A 19,606-nucleotide genomic window follows, 5' to 3' on the forward strand; every position below is an offset into this window, starting at 1 on the left:
CCTTACCAGAGCAGCAGACTACAGTAGTCAACCACTTAGAGAGGGCTGTTCTTCTGCAGATGGTCGTGTCTAAACTTGGGAAGCCTGGCAGACTCAGACGTTAGTTGTAGGGGGAAGAAATCAAAATCAAAATAAGTTCCACATGCTTCCTTTCCAAAATTAATTTCTCAGACTCCTCTCCTTATAGCCGCACACCCAAAACAGGACCAGAGCCAGGATCCTGGGACACCTGGCTTATCCTGAGCCTTGCCCAAAGAAACACTATTTCCTTCAAAAGGGAGTGATCGGTCCATGTGTGAAGGGAGGAAATGAGGAAACTCGCTGCCTCCCACCCCCACCCCCCACGTATGGCTGTGATTTATTTGTAAGGGTTAGGTTGGGGCCCAGAGAGAAAATGAATTATGGAAGAAATAATTTCACTTAAGGGCCACACATGATGCTAGAGGACATCTTCTGTATTTGTCAAAATTTAGAGAGACGCTCCTCTGCAATAATTCACAAACCTTGCCAAATTTATTCTTGGACAACAAAATTGTAGGATATTTTGTAATGGGTTTAAGGGCCCATAACTGGTAAGGTGATAAAATTCATGCTTTGATTTCCATGGTGTGGGGCTTGCCAAGTCTTTATCCAGGCTTTGCTCAGTAGGCGAACTCAAGTCTGTCCCATAAAATTCCTTTTGTTTCAGTAAGCAGAAATGCACTTTCTAATTTATATGGCTGAATAACGGCTGCAAAGCATAGACTGGCTGTACTTCTTTGTGTCCTGCCCACCACCACGTGTTGAATACAGAGACAAAATCAACACATTGGCCCCGGCCTGAGGCTGTCCTTTTTCTGAAGGCACTCTCCATGGGCAAGTCAGAACTGTGACTTTGTGTGCTGGAGGTACACAGGGATTTCTGTTTTTCTGTGTTTTTCTTTCTCCTGATTGCAAAATAGATTTATAGCCAGCTTTGCAGAAAGACCCTCCAAATATCATGAAAACCGTGTATTAATATATTGTGGTTATTGGTTTATTTTTAAGTAGGAACAGTGAATGCGAGTTCATTTTAAAATTTAAATGCCAGTCAAAATATGGTGTCCCAAAGACCATCGTGCTTCAGAATTGTCTTCTGTCTACTTTCAGTGGTGCTGTACTTACTAGGTTTTAAACACACAGTGATCTGGTTAAAAATCTGACTGAAAGCCACAAAGTAGAGGGCTTCCTTTTCTGCACGGATGGCACAAAGAGAAGTGTTTCTGGCCCGGAGGCCAGATTGCAGGTTATGGAAGAATAAACTGTTGTTTCTGTGTAGAAGACATGCTGACGATCCAAACAGAATAAACCTTGCACAGTGTATTCTCTTTATTTTGTAGAATTTGGTATTACTTACCTTTCTTAGCCATTTATATTTCTTGACTGAGTCTTTGGAAATTAGTAAACTTTAAAATTAGTATTTTGAGGGGTGCCTGGCTGGGTCAGTTGGAAGTCTAGGTATTATCTGTCACTGTGCAGAATTAGTACAGTATTATTAACTGTATTCCCCATGCCATATATTACATCCCCAGGACTTATAACTGGAAATTTGTACCTCCTGACCCCCTTGACCCATTTCACAGGCACCCCCTCTTTCCCATGTAGCAGTTATCACTGTGTTCACTCTATGAGTCTGGGTTTTGTTTTCTTAGAAGTGAAATCATTTGTCAATCATTCTTATAAGTGAAATTGTTTGTCTTTTCTGTCTGACTTAGTGTGAAACTCTCATAGTCCATCCATGTTGTCACAAACGACAAGATTTCCTTTTTTGTGGCTGAGTAGCTCTGGTGTGTGCGTGTATGTGTGTATCATCACATCGTTAAGATTCATGGACACTTAGATTGTTCCATGTCTGGGCTATTATAAGTAATGTTGCAGTGAACATAGGGGTGCATGTGCCTTTTCAAATTAGTGTTTTTGTATTCTTTGGCTAACCACCCAGAAGTGGAATTGCTGGATCATATGATAGTTCTATTTTTAATTTTTTGAGGAACTCCATACTATTTTCCATGGTGGCTGCGCCAGTTGATGCCCACCAACACTGTGTGTGGATCCCTTTTCTCCACGTCTTCATCAACACTTGTTATTTCTTGTCTTTATGACGCTGGCCATTCTAACAGGTGTGCAGTGATACCTTTTTAAAAAATGTTTTTAATGTTTTTGTTTATTTTTGAGAGAGGGAGAGAGACAGAGCACGAATGGGGGAGGGCAGAGAGAGGGAGACATAGAATCCAAAGCAGGCTCCGGGCTCTGAGCTGTTGGCACAGAGCCCGACATGGGGCCGAAACTCACAAATTGCGAGATCATGACCTGAGCTGAAGTCCGACGCTAAACCGACTGAGCCACCCAGGTGCCCCGGCGTGCAGTGATATCTTATTGCGGTTTTGATTTTCATTTCCCTGACGATTTATGGTGGGCATCATCAAAAAGGTGGAGTACCTTTTCGTGTGCCTGTTGGTCATCTGTATGCCTTGGAGAAGGAATGTCTATTCAGTTCCTCTGCCCATTTTTTAATTGGATTAGTTTGTTGTTACTTAGTTGTAGAAGTTCTTGATATATTTTGGATATTAACCCCTTATTGCTTAATTCATTTACAAATGTCTTCTCCCATTCAGTAGATTGCCTTCTCATTTTGTTGATGGTTTGCTTTGTTGTGCAGAAGCTTTTTAGTTTTATGTAGTTACACTCAGCTATCATTGCTTTTGTGGTCCTTGTCTTTGGAGTCAGATCTGAAAAAAAACATTAAGACCAACAAGCTTACCACCTGTTTTCTTCTAGGAGCTTTATGGTTTCACATCCCATATTCAACTCTGTAATCCATTGTAAGTTAATTTTTGTATATGGGTAAGGTAGTGGTCCAGTTTCATTTGCAAGTAGCTGTCCAGTTTTCCCATCACCATTCATAGAAGAGATGGTCTTTCCCTGTTGTATAGTCTTACCTCTTTTGTCTTAAATTAATTGATCATACATATAGGTGTAGGTTTATTTCTGGGCTCCCTATTCTGTTCCATTGCTTTATGTGTCTTTTTTTTTAAATTTTTTTTTTTTTTTTTTTAACGTTTATTTATTTTTGAGACAGAGAGAGACAGAGCATGAACGGGGGAGGGTCACAGAGAGAGGGAGACACAGAATCGGAAACAGGCTCCAGGCTCTGAGCTGTCAGCACAGAGCCCGACGCGGGGCTCGAACCCACGGACCGTGAGATCATGACCTGAGCCGAAGTCGGACGCTTAACCGACCGAGCCACCCAGGTGCCCCTTTATGTGTCTTTTTTTAAAAAATTAAAAAAAATTTTTTTTTTACACTTTATTTATTTTTGATAGAGACACAGCACAAGTGGGGCAGGGGCAGAGAGTTGGAGACACAGAATCCGAAGCAGGCTCCAGGCTCCGAGCTCTCAGCATGGAGCCCGAGGTGGGGCTCAAACTCACAAACCACGAGATCATGACCTGGGCCAAAGTCGGACACTTAACCAACTGAATCACCCAGACCCCTAAAAAATTTTGTTTAATGTTTATTTTTGAGAGAGCATGAGCAGAGGATCGATCCTAAGTGGGCTCTGTGCTGATAGCAGCGAGCCCACTGTGGGGCTCAAACTCACAACCTGTGAGATCAGGACCTGAGCCAAAGTCGAACGCCCAACCAACTGAGCCACCCAGGGGCCCGTATGTGTCTGTTTTTATACCATTACTATTCTGTTTGGATTAATATAGCTTTGCGATATAGTTTGAAACCAGGGGGCATGAGACCTCGGGCTTTATTCCTCTTTCTCAAGATTGCTTTGGCTATTTGGGGTCTTGTGTGCATCCATACAATTTTTTATGTTCTAGTTCTGTAAAAAATGCCATTGGAATTGCATTGAACCTGTAGATTGCTTTGGGTAGTATGGGCATCTTAACAATATTCTTCCAGTCCAAGAATATCTCTCCATTTGTCGGGATCTTTTTCAATTTCATTCATCAGTGTCTTGTATGAATTATTTTAATTCCTACCTTCAGAAAGATTGGGTATCCACATTTGTCAGGGAAGACTATAATTCCTGCCCTGCTTTCCTCATAGGATTCTTTCAAGGATCAAAATGGGAGCATGAAATCATTTAAAAATAATAGAAAAATTCCTTGTGTTATCCAAACATTTCTGAATAATCAGGAGCTGGTACTTGTGTATTGTAATCTAGATTGACAGTGAAAAAATTATAATGAAATCTTAGGATTTTAGAATGTGTCCACAGAAAAGCTAAGACCAGTAAATACACTCTCACCAGCCCTGAGTTTAATACTTGGAAGATCAGTTTCCTTCCGTGAACTGTGTGGTCACCTGAATAAATTAGGCTTGAATATGTTGAAGTTGCGCCTGTAGGAAAAGTGGGAGCTGAAGGAATTGGGAAGAGCAAAGCATGGATGGCAAAGCAGGAATGGAATTCTTTTTGCATTTTGGAGCCACCTCACTTCCTAGGGGTTAGGAAGAGCACCAGCCCTTCTGCGGAGAGGGGGCCTGGACCCAGCACTCTGCCTCAAAAATCAGAAGGCTTTGCACCTTGAGATGAGAACTAATAAAGGGAGCAAAAGACAACCACAAAGTGAAATGAATTGTGAGTATCTTGGTGACATTTGGAGGAAGGTAGATAAAAATATTCTACTCAGCATGGATTGTAAATAGAAATTATCTGTATGGTTCCATGGCTATTAGTTTGAAGTAGGTATGGAAATCTATTTATTTGATGCATTGTCGTTGTTTTATTTTAGAAAACCTAATAGAAGCTTCTGGCTTTCTGAGTCGGTAGAGCATGTGACACTTGATCTTGAGATCATGAGTTCAAGCCCCCACACTGGGTGTAGAGCTTACTTTAAAAAAAAAAAAAAAAAAAAAAGGAAGGAAGGAAAGAAGGAAAACTTAACCTTCCTTCCCTCACCCTCACTCTTGGTCTGCCCTCCATTCTGCTTTTCCCACAGGTCCCCTAGTGCCGGTTGCTCTTACTGTCACTGTTGGGGGTGGGGTGAGTTGATTCTGGGGACTGCAGCTGTGTTGGTTAGAGAGGGGATGTGGCAGAGGCTAGAGTGGTGAGTCTAGTAACTGATTAACAGTTTTTCTGAAGCAAAAATCAGGTGCTATTTCATTGTTTGTCTGGTCTTCCCAATTTTACTTGCTTTTGTAGATATGAAAGATTGTTTATTTAGATATGAAAGATTGTTCCCCTTAGGTGAATGTTATCAAGAAACACCCAGAGGAGATGTGATTCATTGACAGCACTTGTAGCAAATGAATGACCTGCTTCCCTCTTCTCATGGCTACCTGTTCCTTTGTTGCACATTTCTGTTAGGAAACCACAGAACATCTCTACTCACTTGTATATAGATTATCTGTCTAAAACACAGACCTGACAGTATTGCTCCTGCTTTGTGGTTGGTTGTTTTTAAATCATCTGGACCAAAAATATTGTCCCAATTTGGCTAGATGTCACCTAGCACAATTCTGGACCCCGATGCCTCATCCTGCAACAATACATTGCATGGTAAAGCAAAAGCTTTGCAGTACTGCCTAAAGAAGAAGCCATCAGAAACATACATCAACTGCCAAAAGTTATACCTGTAAAAGAAAATTAAGCAGTTCAAAATGTTCTAAATTTTGAATTATCTCTACTGAGATTTTACATAATATACATAGTCATACAAAGTTGACTAGGTATTAAAAGCAAATGGTTTTGTGTAATAAATGATAGACTAAAACAACACACGTTATTAACCAGAAACTCAAAAACCTTTCATATGTTGTATAAAAGTAGTAACAATGGTCACATTATCTGAAATGCCAGTATCGTGAGGTTTTGTTTTTTGTTTTAGGTCTTCAGGGGAAGAGAATTTTAGAGATAAGAGTGCTTCTGGGGATGGATGAATATTTTTATTTAAAAATAAAATCTTTCGCACTGCAAGTAGAAAGCAGATCTTTATTGCTGTAGGCTTAATAAGCACTCCAAATAGAAGCCTTTTATAAATTTAAAAATTTTTGTGTAAAACGAGATTTTTCTGTCATATATCGCCGTGCTTAAAAATATTTATCTCTACCTTTTGTGACTAAAGAAAGAAGGAACGCTTGGAGAAATTCCTGGTTTTAGGCCTAAGGTGAGAAATGTCCAAGTTGGGCCTGGAACATTTTGCCATCCCAGAAAGCAAAGAAGTTATCAGAGACTCCCAGGACTTTGTCAGCAGAACTCAGAAACCAGCTTGAATAAGTTCTTACAAGCTTACACATCAGTAAAGACATAGACTGTGGTGGGTTGAAACGTGGATTGAAACCTACTTGCTAGGAGTTCCTAATTATACTTCAGAATTAAAAACCTCATTAGGCATGTTGGGAGACTATTAGAGAACTACCTCATTGTTTTGAAAAAAATGGTCAATAAAGCGAATCATTTGTTAATATGACCAGTACCTCAGAGGGGAAATTTCTCTTTGTAGAATTATGCTAGGTAGTAAATCAAAAATGAGTGACAGAATATCACTTTGAAGTCTCTAAACAAATGTCATTAATGGTTAACAATATCCCAAAAGGAGTCAGACATTATGTGCCTCCTGATGGAAGTTCAAACACTGCAAGTAAGTAGTCCTGCCTCCAAACCCCCAATTAGAACTTGAATCATATCTGGCCTCTAGATCAAATGACCCATTTATAGAATGGCATGCAGTGAGCAAAATCCAGATTGTGGAAACTGTACAAGACAACCCACTTCCTTCAACTATGTATATATGTATATTTTTTTAATTTATATGTATATGTTTATATGTATATATGTTTATATTTACATATATGTTTACATGTATATGTTAGAAATGGAGAAGAAATTATAAGATGATGTGTATTTGATATTAAGAAATTATTTTTACTTTTAGATGTGATAATGCTATTTGAAGTTTTTTCAGATGTCCTTATCTTTTAGAGACACATACTGAAATACTTGTACACAAAATGATAAGCTTGGTATTTACTTCAAAATAGACTGGCTTGGGGAATGGAGGGTAGGCTTTGGGATGGAGAGTATTGACTGTAGCTTAAATGGAGTAGGATTGGCCAATATTAGTAATTGTTGAAGTCAAGAAGTGAAGACAACTGGTTTGTTATTCTGTTCTACTTTCATATGTTCAAAAACTTTCAAAATAGGATTTATATATATATAATTTTTCACAATGAAAGTTTATGCACACATTTTGCATAAAATTATGTCAAGTGTTAATATGTTGCACAGAACTAGTAAAATCACAAGGTTTCAACCAGGTTTAAACATTAAAATTCTTTTACTAGAGTACAGCTGTTAGAATGCCGAAATCTAAAACACTGACAGGGGCGCCTGGGTGGCTCAGTTGGTTAGGCGACCCACTTGGTGTCAGGTCATGATCTCACGGTTCATGGGTTCGAGCCCCACATCGTGCTGACAGCACAGAGCCTGGAGCCTGCTTCAGATTCTGTGTCTCCCCCCATCTCTACCCCTCCCCTGCTCACGCTCTAGGTCTCTGTCTCAATAATAACTAAACGTTAAAAAAAAAAAAATTTAAAACACTGACAGCACCAAATGCTGGTGGGAATGTGGATCAACAGGAACTCTCATTGATGGCTGGTGGGAATGCAAAATGGGCACAGCCACTTTGGAAGACATTTTAGCAATTTTTTATCAAAGTAAACATTCTTATCATATATTCCATCAGTAGGGCTTTTTGGTATTTATCCAAATGAATTGAAAACTTACTTCCAAACAAAAGCCTGCACATGGATGTCTGTAGCAGCTTTATTCATAATTGCCAAAATTTGAAAGCAACCAAGATGACCTTCAGTGAGTGAGTGGTGCCTTCACACAGTGTAACAGAGCTCAAAAGAGATGAGCTGTCAGGCCATGAAAAGACGTGAAGGAGCCTTAAACGCACATCACTAAGTGAAAGAAGCCAATCTGAAAAGGCTACATGCTGTATGATTCCAACTGTATGATATTCTGGGAAAGGGAAAACCATGGAAACAGTAAAAAGATCAGTGGCTGTCAGGGATTGGTGGGAGGAAGTTATGAATCAGCGGAGCAGAGGATTTTTAGATGGGTGTTGTGTTTCCCTAGACTACTCCGTGCAACACTACAATAGTGGTTACACGTCATATATGTGTGAAAACCCATAAAATATAGGACACCAAGAGTGAACCCTAATGTAAACTATGGACTTTGGGTGATAATGATGTATCAGTGTAGGTTCGTTGATTGTAATAAATGTACCAGCTGGTGTGGGATGTTGATAGTAGGGGAGGCTGTGTGTGGGGGGGGACAGAGGGTGGGTATATGGGAAAAGTCTCTACTTCAATTGAATTTTGTTGTGAACAGTTGTAAAAACCAATGACACAAAACTATAGATAACAAAATATTTTGAACAAAACCTTTTCTGTATATGCCACTCTGATGAAAAGTTGGGGAAATCGGTATCATGAAATGGTCAGAGAAATATATTAACATTAGTCTTCTTTCCCAGTTTCATAAAGGGGAGATCTATGCAGTTAGGCAGTACATGTCTTTCAAATTATTCAAATGTTTTTATACTTTTTGTAAAGGCTTTGTCCAAAGCTTTGAGAGAGAGAGAATGCTAGGTGAGAATTTTTTTCTAATGAAACCTATATGAAGCCTGTTTCTGAAGTGGGTTTTCTCTAAAGCTGATTAAAAAAAGTAAGTTTGTAGCTTACCTATTGCCCTGCTTATCTTACATGGGATGGGGGGAGTCGGGGAGCACATGCCTGCATTCAGCAATTTTATCAAAAGCCTACTCTGTCTGAACTGGACTAGGCACCAGGGGTATACAAAGAATAAAATGGACAAAATCCCTGTCCCCATGGAGCTTCTGTCCTGTGTCTGCGAATAGAGAAAAAGAATAGGAGATAATGATGACGCCCCTTAATGAAGTGGCATTGAGGGGAGCTTCAAAGAAATGAGGGAGAGTGCACTTCAAAACTGGGGAATGGTCCTGGCTGCAGCCACAGCAAATGCAAAAGCCTTGAGGAGGAAGTGAGGAGAGTCCAAGCCAGAGAGTCACAAGGCTGGCCTGGATGGAGTGGAGTGAGGGACAGTGACTGGGAGCAGAATGTAGAAAGCCTTGTAAAGCTTGGTAAGAACTTCAGATTGTGCTCTGAGATGAGCAATCAGTGGAGGATTTTTTATTTATTTATTTTTTTGAGAGAGGACAGAGAGAGGGAGAGAGAAAATCTTTAGCAGGCTCCACGCTCAGCAAGGAGCCTGATGCAGGACTCAGTCCCATGACCCTGGGATCATGACCTGAGCCAAAAATCAAGTGTTGGACACTCAATTGACTGAGCCACCCAGGAGCGCCTGGAAGGTTTTAAATTAAGAGAAAGCATCTGATTTTTGCCAGTAGGATAGCTCTGGGTGCTGTGTTGAGAACACGTGGTGAGGGGGCAAGGGTGCAAGTTGGGAGGCCAGTGAAAAGACTATTGCCAAACATCAGGTGAGCATTGACCGAAGTTTGAAAATACTTGGAAGGTAGAGCCAGTAGAATTTGCTGGTGGATTGGATGTGGTGGTGAGGGAGACGGAGGAGGCAAGAATGGGTGTTGTGTTTTTAGCCTGACCAACTGGATACAGTGGAGCTCCCATTTACATCCCCAAAGAGGAGTGCAGGAGGAGGCACTGTTTGCAGGTGCTTGTAATGAAAGTACAGTGAAGTTGTGTACAAGATAAAGGGGACTGTAGTGCACACGGTTAGGGACCTTTTTAATACCACACACAGACTTAAGGATGAAAATGAGACTTTAAATTACATCAGAAAAATCGGTATCTCAGAACCTAAAAAACATGGGAGTCCCGGGGGCGGGGGGGGGGGGGGGGGAGGTGTGGGATAATACTGCGTGGACAACACATGAAATTTAATGGTATCATAACAAATATGTAGAAGAGAGAGAAAGAAGAGAAAAGACTCAGCCAAAACAGACATTTTAGAGTCTGGACCAGGGTTCCTGACCTTGAAATGGGTATCTTTTATGTTCCGGAGTTAATTTTTTCCTTGTTTGTCTTTTTCTAGTTGGGGAATGGCGGTCAATGTGTATTCTACCTCGATAACCCAAGAGACTATGAGCAGACATGACATCATCGCATGGGTTAATGACATAGTATCTTTAAACTACACAAAAGTGGAACAGCTTTGTTCAGGTAAGAGATTATTTTATTAAGCCTGTATTTACCTAAATGTTTACTGCTATCATCTGGAATATTAGTTTATGAACCACAGATGATACATCTTGGGTGGGGAAAAAAGAATTATCAGTATTGATACATAATTAAAGGGACAAAACTCAGATACAACTAAAAAATGTGTGTCTGTCGGAAGGGGGAATGATAACGGGCATCTAAGAGCATAGAGGCGTCCCAATACATATTATGAACGGTTTCTGTAATGCCTTGTAATTGGATTTATAGGCTCTTATCTCTCATCCCATCAGCCACCACTCTTGCGTTCCTAAAACACAAGTTGGGTCTTCTAACCCCTTCTTTAAAAACCTTCTGGACACCATGTTGTCCTTCCTATAGGATAAAATTCATTCTTTTGCATGGCTGATAAAGTCCTTTCTGTTCTTGCTGCATCCTGTCTCCTCAGTTTCTACATCTACGTGCCCCCCATCCTGCCTGCTCCCCCTCCCCCAGTGCCTCAGTCCCACAAAATACTCTTTGTTCCCTACAGATGGCCTTTTGCATCCCATAACTTGTTTTCATGCTTCTTTTGCTGAGAAAGTCTTTCTTCTTCTTTTCATTCATGTTAAAATCTCATCGACACTTTAAAATCCAACTCAGTTGTTGTCCCTCGGAAGGGTTTCCCAGATTGCCCCAAAACACGGTGCCCACTCTTCCAGAGTAACACTTAACCACACTGTGCCAGAAGGTCCAGCTCCCACTCCTCTGAAGGAACCAGGAGTCCTTGAGGACAGGACTGTGTTTTATTCTTTGTCAGATGCCTAAGGTGGCACCATGCTTGGTATAAAGTAGGTCTGTGGGGAGTACATGTTGAGTTTAAGAAAAAAGTAATTAAGATTTAACATCGATGATAAAGCAGGAGCATGTTACAAAAACGTGCCACTGATAAAGTAATTCATTCTTGGAATGTTTATCAAAGAAATAGTCTTCCTTTGGAAATAGGAAGTGTATTCTACTTGTGAACTTACGGGTAAGAGATTTCCTCCCTGGCTCTGACATAAAAATGGTGTTAGAAAATATTCCTGAACTGTGTTCATGTGAAATTCCACAAGGCATAACAGATAGAAGGGAGTTAGCAGGTTTAGCTGCCGTAGTGCTGTCTGTGCAACAGAAAGACCTTCTCCTGTCTTTCCTAGGGGGTCATGTGTAAAAGGATTTCATGAAGTGTAGCCAGAATTTGGAAAGCCCCCAGTGGTCACCCTCAGATAAGCCTGAGTCCAACGCCTCCCAGGGAATATATTCTCCTTTCTCCAGGTCAAGATTTGAGAACAGACCAGAGGACAGTCTTTCACTACTATCGACACCTCTTCTCCCGTGATCATTTGTCCCCCGAGGAGGACAGTGAGGTTGGCTGGAACCTACGCATTACCTCACTCCCCCTCTCTGTGCCCAGGCCTCAAACAAGTCCTGTGATTTGTGAGGTCGATAATGGATGCTCACCAGCCAGTTCTTTGCCCTTGAGCACAAGCTAAGAAAAGCTAGCTTGGACTGTGAGAACGTGCGAGGTATATATTGTTGGCCTGTTGAAATGACTCCCACAGCCACAGTCAGAAACAACCCCTGTTGCATCTAACTCAGCTGCAGATCTCCACTCAGATTTGATGGCACTCTTCTTGCTGTGCATTCTGGAGCACTCCGGTGTTTTAGTTTTGACTTGCTGGGGAAAAACTGTCGTTAGCGGTTCATTCCCTTGTTACTAACCCAGATCCCTTCAGCCTCGTAATTGCTTGGAGTTCGTTTCTCCACAGCACCTGGCACATAACTGTTGCCTCAGAAATGCTCCTTTTAGGGGGAATGAAAATCAGTTTGCAACTGCTAGGGGCAAAGACAGGAATGTGTCTTACTCTCAAAGTGGGTGTATGCACATGTGGATAAGGGGAACGGGGTTGGTTATATAGAAAAGAGGCCAGAAGGAAGGAGTTAGGTAGTAAAGGAGCCCCCTAACAGCTTTCTCTCTGATGACCACGAAGAGGTTTTGCTAGCAAATGCAATGAGGGGCCATTTAGGATTATTAGATAGAGTCGTAATAGATGCAATAGATGTTTGAGTAATATATGTAGTTTCTCTGCAGATCTTTCAGATTTGTAGTAAGGCGAATTCAACAAAATTTTAAGCAGACTTTTGGAAAGATTCTTCTACAGTTATCTTCAAGCACTGGTATGCATTTTGCAACCATTTGTAGCTACATTGCTATCAAGCGTGGGTTGATGGCACACCTGTGGAAACCATTTGGCTCCCTACCGAACAGATAATTGTCATTAAGAGGACTCCCTGGCTACCTAAGGTTACAAGGCTGATGATTTGTTCAGAAGAATAAAGTAGATTTAAAGGTTCCTTTCTGCTCTGAAACAGGTTTTACTATGATCTCTGTACTACAGAGGGTCACGTGTGTGTTTGTTTGTTTGTTTTGTTGTGTTTGCTTAAATCATGTTAATCCGTAGGGTACAGAAGAGGTCTCTTATTTTAGGCAGTAGTTGCCTCAAACTGTGGACCATACGCATGTATCTCCTGTGGGGCTGCTTAAAAATGCAGATTCTTAGGACCCTTGACCTGGCAAACCAGGATCTCCAGATGTGAAGCCTAAAATCTGCATTTTAACAAGCACCCCAAGTACTTCTGTGCTGTAGCCAAGGGCTTGCAGTGCATTTTAGAGAAACCCCAAACCACTAAAAATGAAGTTAAAATATCCAAAATCTATCAGGCACGGTTTCCTCATTCATAATTTAGTCTCTGATTCTTCAGCAGTGGCATCTAGCAGGAAGATGCTGTCTTTCTATTTATTTATTTATACCCTTCATTGTTCTAGAAGACATTGAAGACAGCTAGGACAGTGCTATTAGGACAAGAACAAACAAATACTGGTGATCTAAGTGATTTCTCCTCATCATAATTAAAAGTAATCAAATTCTTGGATGGTATTTTTCTCTTCAACTTTTATTTTGATTACTTCAGTTGTCTATGTGTGATTGTATTTTAGTATGCTGTGGTAAAATATAAATTAAGTTCACGTATTTATGGGGCGCCTGGGTGGCTCACTTAAGCGCCCACTTCGGCTCAGGTCATGATCTCGCTATTTGTGGGTTTGAGCCCCACGTCAGGCTCTGTGCTGACAGCTCAGAACCTGGAGCCTGCTTCAAATTCTGTGTCTCCCTCTCTCTCTCTCTGCCCCTCCCCTGCTTGAGTTCTGTCTCTCTCTATCTCTCTCTCTCAAAAATAAACAAACATTAAAAAAAAATAATTTCATGTATTTAAACTGATTTTTTTTTTCTTATTCAATAAAATTATTTCTTTTTACCAAAGACTTATGCTCTAATTCTGGCAGTCCTCCTTTGGCATTTTTTTCCCCATTTGCATTGTTTTCTATTTCTTTTTTTATTTCCAGCTAAAAGATATCCATCCAGCTAATATTAAAACAAATGACAGCTTTTTTTTTAGCTCATAGAAAAGTAACATACGGCTTCTTCATGTTTGTGTTCCTTTTTCTTCAGAATTTTCTGCCTTCATATAGCTTTTGTTTCTTATATAAGCATTTTAAAAGTTCTTTAAAGGAGAGGTGTTGTGAGAAGGTCTAATACTTGGAAATAGATTGTGGTAAGTTGCAAAACAATGGAAGTGACTCACTCTTATCTCCTGTTATTTTATCCCAGTGATGTCACCTTATGAAAGTTTGCTCTGAACAGTAAATCTGGGGAGGCACCTAGGTGGGTCAGTTGGTTGAGCATCCGACTTCATTTCATGATCTCAGGGTTCTTCGGGCTCTGTGCTGACAGCTCGGAGCCTGGAGCCTGCTTCTGATATTCTCTCTCTCTCTCTCTCTCTCTCTCTCTCTGCCCCTCCCCACTCATGAGCGCATGTGTTTCTCTCTCTCTCTCTCAAAAATAAACATTAAAAAAAATTTGAACAGTAAATCTGGGTCATACAAATCATGTGCGTATTTAGTTGGCATTCGCTTCTTGTGAAAAGCAACCTTTATGTCTCAAGTAAAAGATTAGGCTGTATAAAATGGAGAGCAGTATATCAGTGGATATGAATACTACCTATAATAACAGGACACTATACTGCTCACCTAAATCTGTTTTAAAGATGAACAACATATGTGGCTTTCCCCATAGTTGAATACGAGTTTGAACCACATGAAGTACTAGGTTAATTCAGCTTCAGAACACTTTGTTGTATACTTTGTAAAATTCCTAATGCTTTTAGTGGGGTTGAGATACCTTGTGTTTACTTTCGTACACAGCTCAAACCAGTGAACTGAATATTTTATAAGGTACTACAGAGGGAGGATGGACAGCATGGTGCTAAAAATCCCTAAAAACAACTTTAACAACTTGAGGTGACAGGAAAGGTGGTAGACTATATGGAGGGGAGGAATGGGAAAAAATGGCTAGAGGAGTTTGATGGGGGTGGAAGAAATGTACCTTTTCCTCTCCACCCCTCTTCCCCTGTTCCAATACACCAAATCTCCTTTGAAACACTCCTTTGACATCCATTTTTCTGTGTTGCCATCGTCTCCTATGAACTGGGACCTAAAGCAGCAAAGTCATTGGGTCCACTGCTGAGTCACTGCCTGTGCTTGACCAGCAAGCACTTGACCAGTGGCTCTCCCATACCTCCAAAGCCTAGTGCAGACTGCCCTTTTCTCTCTGTGCAACCTTCCCTTCCTCCTCCTCACCCACTTCCTAGGACAAGCAAGCCACTGACTTGCAGATTCAGAGCTACAAACCCCAGTCAGGTGGACACTGCCTGTAGTGTTACTATACTGGTTAACAGTTCATTGATCTTCCTGAGCATTTTAGTAAAGTGTAATTTGAATTAAACTATTTTTTTTTTCCGATGGAAAATTTAGGTGTTTTTTTCCACCAGCTTAAAAAGAAAGAGAAATGACCAGTATTTGACTGAAGTTTCAGTTTGTGCTTCTCCAAATTGTTTCAAGCCCTGTCTTGGATCAAGTTTCTGGTATTTTTTCTCTTCTGGGAAAACTTGTGGATTCAGCTGGTCATATTGCAGTCACTGTAGTCACATTCACAATTCTGGGTCCTTGATGGCTCTCTGGAAGGAGCGAGGCTTCAACAGAAACACTCTGGGATTCACAAAGGTGTGGCTGTCTGCCATGCCCCAGGGCCTGTACAGGTGCTGTGAACCTTAGCAGAATATTCTTTGTGACCATTTTCGGCTGCAGTCTGTGCCTGTTAAATAGGTTAAGCCCATTCTATTGTGGTGTCCCCTGTGCCTTCTTTTTTTGTCCTCAGAGACCTCTTTCAGGAGGACAGGTTAGTGATGAAATCAGCTCAGAGTCTAAATTTAGTAGACCTTCTCTTGTTGGCTCTCTTGAACTGAAACCAAGTAAGGATATTTCATCAGTGTCTGATAGCTCAAGAGCTTACTTAGCTTTATAACATCAGACTATTATTTGCTGTAAGAAATTTAAGTCATCCTGGATTGTGTTACTATTATAGATGTAATTGTATTATAATGGAATATTGTTCATATTGGTGCTGTATTATGTAGAGAGGTAGGGTTTTTTTTGTTTGTTTGGGGTTTTCTTTGGTGACAGTTTCTTTCTCCAGTTCTATTTGACTTCATTTAATTTTAAAATCCATTTACTTTATATCTCCGCCTACTGACTAATTAAAAGAGTAAGGGGGCAAAAAATAAGTTGGGTAATGGTAGGGGTGGTCCAGCCTCAGGTTCTATCACTGCAGTATCCCAACTAATGCCTAGGATGAAAGGGAGTTTGTTTTTTGAGCAGAATATGAAATACTCTAGTTTTTTTTCCCCCTTGTAAATTTGTTTACATATATCTTGATACTTTGATACTGAAAGTAAATATGAGTTGGTGCTTTTGTGTTTTTGTTGGGGTGTTTGTTGGGGTATGTATGCATTTTACCTTCATTGATCAAACTGCCCCTATAAATTTTGTTTTTTATGTATATGGAAGATACATCTTTGAAAGCAGTCAGCCGCATCTTCATCTAGCTCATACTAAGGAGTATTTGGTTCTGATAATCAGTTGAGTTTTATTTGGCACACATGTTTTGAGCCTTTCCTTGGGCTGGGCCCTGGGAACCCAGGTATATAAGACATAGTCATGGTCTTCTAGGAGCTCAGTACAGCGGGGCACTGTCCTTGCAAAAGATTAGAGACAACACTGTGGTAAGTGCTGCTTTGGAAGAGCTTTGGGTATACAAAGAAGGGGTGGGGGTGGGTCATGAGTTTGTGGAGAGAGACCTTCCTGCAGGTTCTTTGGGAGTTGGGTGGGTGCTGCCTGGATGACTTAAAATGGTCACAGTTTGGGAGAGACCTCAGAAGTCCTCCCTCTTGAGTCAGATAGGGTGACCAGTAGATAAGATAATATGTGTTTTATTAGGTACAGCCCTTAAATACGTGAAGCATGTTGTTGTCTCTAAGAAAAAGAGTTTTTCTTCATGATCTCATCATAGGAGTATGCGAAGATTGTTTTTACTCTATTTGAAGCAACTATGCATACATGTGAGATGTTCTCAGGAAACCATAGAATTGCTCATTTCTTTTCAAGAAAGGCAATACGTACTTCAATTTTTTTTTTTAATTTTTATTTACTTAAGTAATCTCTATAGCCAGTATGGGTCTCAGGCTCCCCAACCTGAGATCAGGAGTCACATGTTCCTCTGACTGAGCCAGCCAGGTGTCCCGCAACGAATATTTTAAATTCCATAATGCCAGTCCTCTGTGATGACTGTTCAGGTCCCTAACTAGATAAGTTTATGTGACTCCATTAATATTTTTCACAAACACAGATCTACAGACACGTCCTTTGTGTACTTAATCATTTCTACTGGAGTCTCTCATAGGTAATGACGAACACTGGGGAAATAGGCTAGGGAAAACACATCACCTGGAATGTGCTTATTTTATTGAAGACTGGCAGTATTTACACTTAACAAAAAACCAAGGCACATGTAATCACAATGAACTAAATATAGTATCTTAACAGAAACAAAACTAATTAATGACATATTATTAGAAACCCAGATGATTACCTTTGAGAATTCTAACCAAATCACAAAAACTTAGTAATTATATGAATTTGTACAAAGTGATCCCTTCAATTCTAGACTGGTATCTCATTATTTTCGCTTACCTGAGAAAATTCTCAGATGTCATAGATGAATGCAGTCTGAGTTCTTAGTAAGTATATTGCTATTCCAGAAACTCATTATCATGTAATTTCGTGGATTCAGGTTCTTTTTTCTTCTAATCTATAGTAAGCCTCTACTGAGTTTTACCTGCTCAAAAACCATCAGTGAACCCATGGTTATGAATCTAGAGATGAGCACTGTTGTAATGTGGGTAAGTCCATCTGATGAGGGTGGTACTGATGGAAGTAAAGGGCCTAGACTACGCATGCATCTCAGAAGCCCCAGCATTGATTAACTCCGTCAGGTACACTGCCCGGAGTCCTGACTCCATGATCCCAGGACTCTTGGTGCAGAGTTTGGGAAACATCAGGCTGGAGTCCAAGGACATGGCAGATTTTAAGGCTCCTTTGTAATTCATAATTCTAACATCAGAAACCTGTAGAGCCCCTTCTCCTTGGATTTTTGTCTCTGTTTTATAAGATGTTTGCTGACTTTTAAAGCGTGTGTTTATTTTGAGGTTATTCACCAAGATGTATAAAAACAAGTATCTTAAGTTTTAAAAAGTGTGTTCCAATATATTGTGAGCTGTTTTGATTTTTCCAAAGCTGTCATTTACTTTACAAGACGGATATGTTCCTTATAAAACATTATTTTGTATTCATATTGCTCTTTTTCTTTGCCTTTTCAGCTAAAACCATCTAAAGACTTTAACAGGAAGAGTATAAAATTGGGGAAAAATAGTCATTTCCTTTCATAAATGAACTTGTGATTACTTAAGCGCCTCATATGTTTATCTGGGGAAAGACTTCAGGCCTGGAGAAGCCCTCGGATGTTTTTGAGTAGATAAACTGGAGGATCTTGGGAATGTGTTCATAGCCTTCCTGTGCTGGTGGGAGGCCAAGGACCTCCTTTTGTTCCTTGGTTCTTTGCCCTCTGAATCTAAAACATGCATTTTGGAGATTCATATTTCATATCTGAAACAATCCAATCCAATCCTGTTCATTCTTATAGCTCCGATGATCTTAACCAGGAACATAATGCATAGTTGTATACTTGAGGGGCATGATAATGCTGTCCTAAGGCCTCAGCTTTTATATATTGCTCTTGACCATTTTCATTGTGCTTTTATTTGTATTTACTTTAATTCTTATAACAGCCTGTGTGGAAGAATAGGAATGTTTAATTTCTATTTTACACAAGAGGATACCAAATGTTCACATCTGACACTAGAACTGGGATGTCCTTGGATCACAACCTTATGCTTTCCTTGCTGTATGTATGGCAGCTGTGGGTGTGATGGAGAGCTCACTGTGTGCACATGTGTGTGTTTGATTTTTTTTCTTCCCATATCCATTAATCAGGAACCCATTAAACATCTCTAGGATGTTAGAGAAGGAGGAGTTCGAAGTCCACATCCTAATCCTTTCTATTACTGCTTGAAGAATTGAGATGTATCTGGTAATTCCTCTCCTCCTCTGAACTCTTTACCTCCAAGGAAGACACGGTGGCTCTGAGATTTCACCACCCGCTTTGGAAGAGCTTGTTCAGCTCTCGCAAAATTATCCTTGGCCAGTGAAACAGTAGCCTGGATAATGCCTCCTTAGAAATACACTTAAGCGGGGCGCCTGGGTGGCGCAGTCGGTTAGGCGTCCGACTTCAGCCAGGTCACGATCTCGCGGTCTGTGAGTTCGAGCCCCGCGTCGGGCTCTGGGCTGATGGCTCGGAGCCTGGAGCCTGTTTCCGATTCTGTGTCTCCCTCTCTCTCTCTGCCCCTCCCCCGTTCATGCTCTGTCTCTCTCTGTCCCAAAAATAAATAAAAAAAACGTTGAAAAAAAAAAATTTAAAAAAATAAAAAAAATAAAAAAAAAAAAAAAGAAATACACTTAAGCACATGGGTGCACAATCCACCATTTGAATCTCAAAAATGTAGCCCTTTCCTCACATTGAATCCAGGCTTGATTTAACAAGCTTGTACCTGAGAGGACCTCACATCCTCATTTCTTCCTTTCTGTGCTCTTGAGGAAAAATAACATCTTTGAGAAAAATTTTGTTACAGGCTTGGCCTCCCCTAAAGGAATTAGACATCAAGGTATCACTGTTTTCCCAGTATTGCACTGAGTTCAGCAAACCTGGGTTGCAACAGCTACGCTAAGAGCCTCTGTCAGTACTTATCCAACCCCTTCGGCATGGAAGGTTGATTTTCTTAGCCTTTTATGAAGGGACATGCTAATGCAACATTGAGGAAT

The 19,606-nt window shown here is 40.5% G+C and overlaps 1 protein-coding gene across 5 annotated transcripts in view; it reads left to right on the top strand.

Moving 5' to 3' along the window:
* MAPRE2 (microtubule associated protein RP/EB family member 2) overlaps window positions 1-19,606 on the top strand; it is a 159,469-nt gene that overhangs the window by 81,380 nt on the left and 58,483 nt on the right. For all 5 annotated transcript variants that reach the window (XM_060613610.3, XM_060613608.3, XM_081790806.1 and 2 more), the window contains one exon: window positions 10,073-10,200. In XM_060613610.3, the coding sequence (XP_060469593.1) occupies window positions 10,080-10,200 (121 nt within the window). In that variant the 5' untranslated portion in view covers window positions 10,073-10,079. The remainder of the gene's footprint in view (window positions 1-10,072; window positions 10,201-19,606) is intronic.

This window comes from Panthera onca, chromosome D3, assembly GCF_046562875.1.
Source record: "Panthera onca isolate mPanOnc1 chromosome D3, mPanOnc1 haplotype 2, whole genome shotgun sequence".
Classification (NCBI taxonomy): Eukaryota; Metazoa; Chordata; class Mammalia; order Carnivora; family Felidae; genus Panthera; species Panthera onca.